The sequence below is a fragment of the Nicotiana attenuata genome, chromosome 11 (assembly GCF_001879085.1).
Source record: "Nicotiana attenuata strain UT chromosome 11, NIATTr2, whole genome shotgun sequence".
In the NCBI taxonomy this organism is placed as follows: domain Eukaryota; kingdom Viridiplantae; phylum Streptophyta; class Magnoliopsida; order Solanales; family Solanaceae; genus Nicotiana; species Nicotiana attenuata.
This window is the reverse complement of record NC_031999.1, coordinates 24299259-24305626: the sequence shown is the minus strand read 5'-3', so window position 1 is coordinate 24305626 and position 6368 is coordinate 24299259. Positions and strand designations below refer to the sequence as shown.

At 35.4% G+C, this 6368-nt stretch overlaps 1 protein-coding gene across 1 annotated transcript; it reads left to right on the top strand.

The window, feature by feature from the left end:
* On the top strand, positions 1309 to 4760 carry LOC109234241 (EIN3-binding F-box protein 1-like). The gene is made up of 2 exons (XM_019400139.1): positions 1309 to 1544; positions 2128 to 4760. The coding sequence occupies exons 1-2, from the start codon at positions 1520 to 1522 to the stop codon at positions 4038 to 4040; spliced, it is 1938 nt and encodes a 645-aa protein (XP_019255684.1). The 5' UTR covers positions 1309 to 1519; the 3' UTR covers positions 4041 to 4760.

The window sequence follows — 6368 nt, the reverse complement described above, 5'->3', positions numbered from 1 at the left end:
AGTTATAAACAACCAACGGTCACCGGTCACCAGTCACCAATAAAACAATAATAATAAGTCATTAATTAAAAATTGCGAAAACACAATTATACTATTTTTTAGAATGATTAATGTAGAAAAATAATAAATTTCATCTCAAATTTCACTTCTATAAATCAAATCTATGGTACATCCCCAAGAACTTCTATTCCATTACTTGAGTTCTATTTATCAATTTCCATATTCTACTATGAAAACCAAATTTATTATAGAAAAGCAAAGAAAAAGACGAAATGAATATACTATCTTTATGATCAGAATGATTAATGTAAAAAACTAATACGTTTCATCTCTACAATGAAAACTAAATTGATTAGCGAAAAGTAAGGGAAAAGATCGAAATAAAACACTTTTAATCGATATGATTAAAAAAACATTTGTCATTATATTTTATATTCGTTTTAACTCAGACAAATCAACAACTATTGAGAAAATATAATAGAAATAAAATATCAATGATATTAATATAGTTTGAAAAATAATTAAGATCCTCCTAAAAAATTTCATGTATATCCTCAAGAATTACCTTTTTAGTAATCTTACTCGAATTAATTAGTTTTTATAAATATATTAAGATTCATTAGTCAACGGTCGCCAAAAATAATAATAATAGCAAGTCACTAGTCAATATTTATGAAAATACGAAAGTAATATCTTTATCAGAATGATTAATTTTAAAGAAAATCATCTTAAATTTCAAATTCGTAAATAAATCTAGTGTACATCCTCCAAAATTACTTTTTTTCATTTCTTGAGTTCTAAACAGTCAACGAGCATTAGAAAAATAAACAGTAAGTCATTAATCACAAAACGCGAAAATCACGGAAGTAATATCTTTATCAAAATGGATAATTTAGAAAAATAATAAATTTATCACAAATTCTATTCTCCAAAATAAATCTAGTGTAAATCTTCAAGAACTACAAATTCCATTTCTTGAGTTCTATTTATAATTTCCATCATCTAGTATGAAAAACCTAAATTGATTAGAGTAAAAGCAAGGAAAAAAAAAAACCGAACAGAGGATGGTGAACCGGTATGATGTAAGCAGCAGAAACAAGTGGCAGGAAATGAAAGAAAACCGGCCAAAACCGGTTTTAGGGAATGATTCAATGAATGGTGCAAGAACTGGAGAAAGAGGTGATGATTTATGTTTATGTGGACTTGACACCTCACCAAATACATTATTTAATTAATATAATAAATAGTATTTTTTACAAAATAAATTAATGTACTATTGTTTTTATTATATATATACACTGCACCATAACTGTTTGTGAAAGCAAAAAGAACAATACTTGTTCTTCTTTAAACAACCTTCTTCTTTTTTTCTCTCTATTTTTTTTTGCCCTACTTAGATAGGGTTTCAGTGAAAATCTTGAACTTGTTTTTATATTTAAATGCAAATCTTGGTTGAAGATAAAATCTTGGTTGTGTTGTTGTTCTTGGCACAAAGTTTGGTTCTTTTTTCTCAGCAGCCATGCCTACTCTTGTTAATTACAGTGGTGAGTTATTTTTTTCCTCCTTTTTCTGCCTTTTGAATTATGGGGTTTTGAGTTTTAAGGATTTTAGCATCTGGGTTGTATTTATTTTCTGCTGATTTACTTGTTATGATTAGAAAAAGAGGAAAAAACTGAATCTTGAGAATAGATTCATTGTAGTGCTCAATGAATATGTTAGAGCTTGATTCTTGATATAGAAGAGAGAAAATCATTGCTTTGGCTATGAAGATGTTAATCCTATATAGACATTTTGTGTTTAGAAACTATATTAAACATTGGTAATTTCTAATAAAGAAGGTGTGAATAAGAATAATTGGTCTGATCATAGCTAGAATTGTCTGTTAATGACCTGATAATTGGTTCTTATTAGGTAGATCTTAGTTTTCAGTTTATTTGTAATGAGTTTTTACCTGGTCATGCTTTTGCTTCTGATATAATTTGGCTATATTTGAATGAAGTTAAAGGTAAGATTTTGGAGGAAATGAGGATGAAATTAGTATCTTGGGAATACTCCATTTTTAGTATGGTGTAGGATGTTGATTAGCAGAAAAGATAGCTAATGAAGTTGTTGCTATTTGATGTTCAGGTGATGATGAGTTCTATTCAGGAGGGTCACTTTGTTCAGCAGATTTGGGTCTTATGTTGTCACTTGGTCATGCTCAAGTTTACTGCCCTCTTAGGAAGAGGGCACGGATTAGTGGACCATTCGTTGTTGAAGAGCGGACAAAGAATCCATCCATTGAAATACTTCCCGACGAATGCCTATTTGAGATCTTCAGAAGATTGCAAGGAGGCCGCGAAAGGAGTGCAGCAGCTTGTGTTTCTAAGCGCTGGCTTATGCTCTCGAGTAATGTAAGGAGCTCTGAGATTTGCCATACCGATCTTTCAGTTGCTGATAATGGGGCTTCAAGTGATGCAAAAATGGTCTCAGCTGATGAAGATGTTGAAGTAGAGTGTGATGGATACCTTACTAGGTGTTTAGAAGGGAAGAAAGCTACAGATATTAGACTTGCTGCTATTGCAGTCGGAACTTCCAGCCGTGGGGGTCTCGGAAAGCTCTCAGTTCGGGGGAGCAACTCGGTTCGTGGTATTACTAATGTTGGTCTATCAGCAATTGCCCACGGTTGTCCTTCTCTTAGGGTTCTTTCATTGTGGAATGTTCCTTATGTTGGAGATGAAGGTCTTGTCGAGATCGCGAGGGGATGTCATTCATTAGAAAAGCTGGATCTATCCCAATGCCCCTCAATTTCCAACAAAGGTCTAGTTGCAATAGCAGAGAATTGCCCAAGTTTGACTTCTTTGACGATTGAATCTTGTCGAAATATTGGAAATGAGGGCCTGCAAGCTATTGGAAGATGCTGTACCAAATTGCAGTCTCTGACAATTAAAGACTGCCCTCTTGTAGGGGATCAGGGAGTTGCTAGCCTTCTCTCGTCAGGTGCTACAATGTTGAAGAAAGTGAAACTTAATTCCCTAAACATCACGGATTTCTCGCTTGCTGTCATCGGTCACTATGGCAAGGCGATTACCGATCTTAATCTCAGTTCACTTCGTAATGTCAGTCAGAAGGGGTTTTGGGTTATGGGTAATGCTCGTGGTCTTCAGTCTCTGGCTTCTTTGTCGATCACTTTGTGCAGAGGAGCGACCGATGTGAGTCTTGAAGCAGTGGGAAAGGGCTGTTCAAATCTTAAACATATGTGCCTTCGCAAGTGTTGCTTTGTGTCTGATGGTGGACTTGTTGCTTTTGCTAGAGCTGCAACAGGATCTCTTGAGAGTCTCTTGTTGGAAGAGTGCAACAGGATCACCCAAGCGGGCGTTCTAAATGCGGTTTCAAACTTCGGCAAGTTGAAGTCTCTTTCCCTAGTGAAGTGTATGGGAGTCAAAGATTTACCTCTACAAGCTTCATTGTTGTCACCCTGTGAATCTCTTCGATCGTTGTCCATCCGCAGCTGTACAGGATTCGGTAGCACTAGCTTAGCGATGGTTGGTATGCTGTGTCCTCAGCTACATCACTTGGATCTCAGTGGGCTTACCGGAATAACAGATGCCGGGCTTCTCCCTCTTTTGGAGATGAGCTCCAAGGCAGGACTTGTCAAGGTTAATCTTACCGACTGCCTTAACTTGACCGATGAAGTTGTGTTGTCGCTAGCTAGGCTACATGGCGAGACCTTGGAATTGCTGAATCTTGACGGATGCAGGAAGGTTACAGATGCAAGCTTGGTTGCAATTGCTGATAATTGTCCATTACTTAATGATCTCGATGTTTCTAAGTGTTCAATAACTGATTCTGGTGTAGCTGCTTTATCCCATGGAGTGCAAGTAAATTTGCAGATTCTTTCGATATCAGGTTGCTCCATGGTAACAAACAAGAGCGTTCCAGCTCTTAAAAAGTTGGGGGAGAGCTTAGTCGGTTTGAATCTCCAACACTGCAACGCGATCAGTAGCAGCAGAGTTGAGCTTCTTGTTGAGGACTTGTGGAGATGTGATATCCTCTCCTAAGCCAACTGAGGGCACAAGGCAATGCATCCAAAAGGGAGGATTCGGAAGATGAGGAGTAATAGCTATTTGGTTCATTCAGCTTGGCGGGATTGAAGCAAACATGATCGTGGTTTTTGTGATACCTCAGTGGCTTGGTTGTTTTCCAGGAAACTATGACAAAACAACTTGTTCCGCCATATTTTTTGCAGGCTTCATTTACTTAAAGCCTGTTCCAAAATTTTCGGTCTCCTGTTTTTTGGAGGCTGCCTCTTTCACAGCCATGGTATCCTGAGAATACAGTTACCAAAGTCCTGGTATTAAAGTTTTCACTCGTGTTGCTCCTGCTCCTGTCTTTGATAAACAATGGGGGGTTTGAATCACTAATGCTTCTCTTAAACTTGCATGGATGGATTGGTCATGCACTTGCCTGGTACTACACTGCAGAATCAGAGAGTCTTTTCATAGTTTTCATTCGTGTTGAGGAGTTGTTGTTGTAAGCGTTTACTTTGTGTCGTAGTCTGTAGTTGCATTGCACAATTTCTGTAAACATGGTGTCTGTTAATCAGGGGCTTGGTAATGGCAACCTAGGTTGTTCTTCTTTGTCCAAGACCTAGTTTTTGATAGGATTATCAAAAGTCCTATTTGTGTAACAGGTTCCTTGTATTCCAGATTGTTACTTTGCAACTACCTTGTTATGTAATAAACTGTCTGTTTGTTTGTCCAAATTGTGTTTAATGTTTCTCTTCCTTACCCTGTGAAAAACATGCATGTTTCTACCATATTATTATGCACTCTCAAAACTTGATGATTTATCCTACTTGACATAGCAAGTGCTTGTGTTCTACTAAAATTTTCCTTCTTCAATGTTACTTATAGTACTAGTCCCTTTAATTGATGTAGTCTTATAATCACCTATTATAATGGTAGATAGTGGGGCGATTGGTAGGCTTGAAAGGGAATCAAATGAATTGTAATGAATTGTAATTACAATTGAAACGATCGAAAAGGAAATGTGAGTTAATATATGCTCTAAGGTTGAAAATATCATAAAAAATCTTAAAAAAGAAGAGTACCTTAATTACATAATTCTAAAAAGGAAATCGGGAATTGAATTCATTATAAGATCTATTTATCCTTTTTAGAAGATGGTATGCCGCCACTCGGACTCGAACCGGCAAGAGGATATTTCTGTACATAAAAGGAATTCGAATTGGGGCTTTACGTTCGTAGAAATGATCAAGAAGTACTCCCCATGATTCTGATCCAGAGTATGTTTCTATCCACTGAGTAACTAAATAACTATCAAGAACGAAGTAATCTTTTACTTTGGTTAAAGGCCCTTTTTCTGAGAAAGAAGAATAGGATATTTACATGAGGTTCCTCTTTAAGAAGTAAGGGTTGAAAGTGCGTAGTCCCTCGATTCAAGGATTTGAATGATAACATCTTTATGGGTATAGATCAATCGACTATGTTTTGCTACAAAACTCTATGATAAAACAATAGCTGTGTTTGAGCTGAGGGAATCATTTCAAGTAATTAAACATGTGTGTCAAAGTTTTCAAGTGCATTTCGTTGTTTTCCTTAATCTTTTTATTTACAATCTCTCTCTGCTTAGCACTCTTCCTGTGGGTCGAACTTCCTTTTCAGTTGCTCTCTACAACTAAGAGCCTGTTTAGCCAAGCTGCTGGGAGGCCAAAAGAATTTTTTTTCCTCTAAAAAAGTAGTTTTTAAAAAATTTAAGCTGTTTGGCCAATACAGAGAAGTACTTTTGACCTGCAGGAAGCAGTTTTTTCTGCTTTTGGGAAGAAGCAGAAAATTCTAGCTTCTTCCAAGAAGCAGAAGCAGAAGTGAAAAATTAATTTATTCAAGACAAAACTATCCTCACCATAAATTTATATTTTTCAAATTATCCCTTACTAATTTAAGTTTTTTCTTTTCATTTTTGTTTCTAGTTTTTACCATTCTTTTAAAATTAAAGATATCATATACATGAATCATATTGTAACTTTCCAAATTCTGTATTTACTTTTCTTGTTTTTGATTTGTTCTTTGTGTAATGTCTTGTAAACTTTCCAAATTATCTTTTTCTTTTTTCACACCAAAACAAATTATCTACTTATATTTATAATTTCTTCTGTTATATGCTTTTAGTTTCCGAATCTTTAAAACATTTATCAAATCTAATTTGTGAAGATTACCTACAAATAGGTAATAATTTACAATTCCATGGCATCATCTATCTATATATTATTAAAACAAGAAAAAAAAGCATTACACATTAAGCCAAGTAGCAACCTGAAAATAAGCCACTTGGCAATTTAGGACAAAGTTATAAGTAAGGTTAGGTAA

Excerpts from the sequence above, each read along its gene's own strand:
- LOC109234241 (XM_019400139.1), top strand. The coding sequence starts at position 1,520 with ATGCCTACTCTTGTTAATTACAGTG. Across the intron at positions 1,545-2,127 it reads TACTCTTGTTAATTACAGTG|GTGATGATGAGTTCTATTCA; the intron begins GTGAGTTATTTT and ends TTTGATGTTCAG.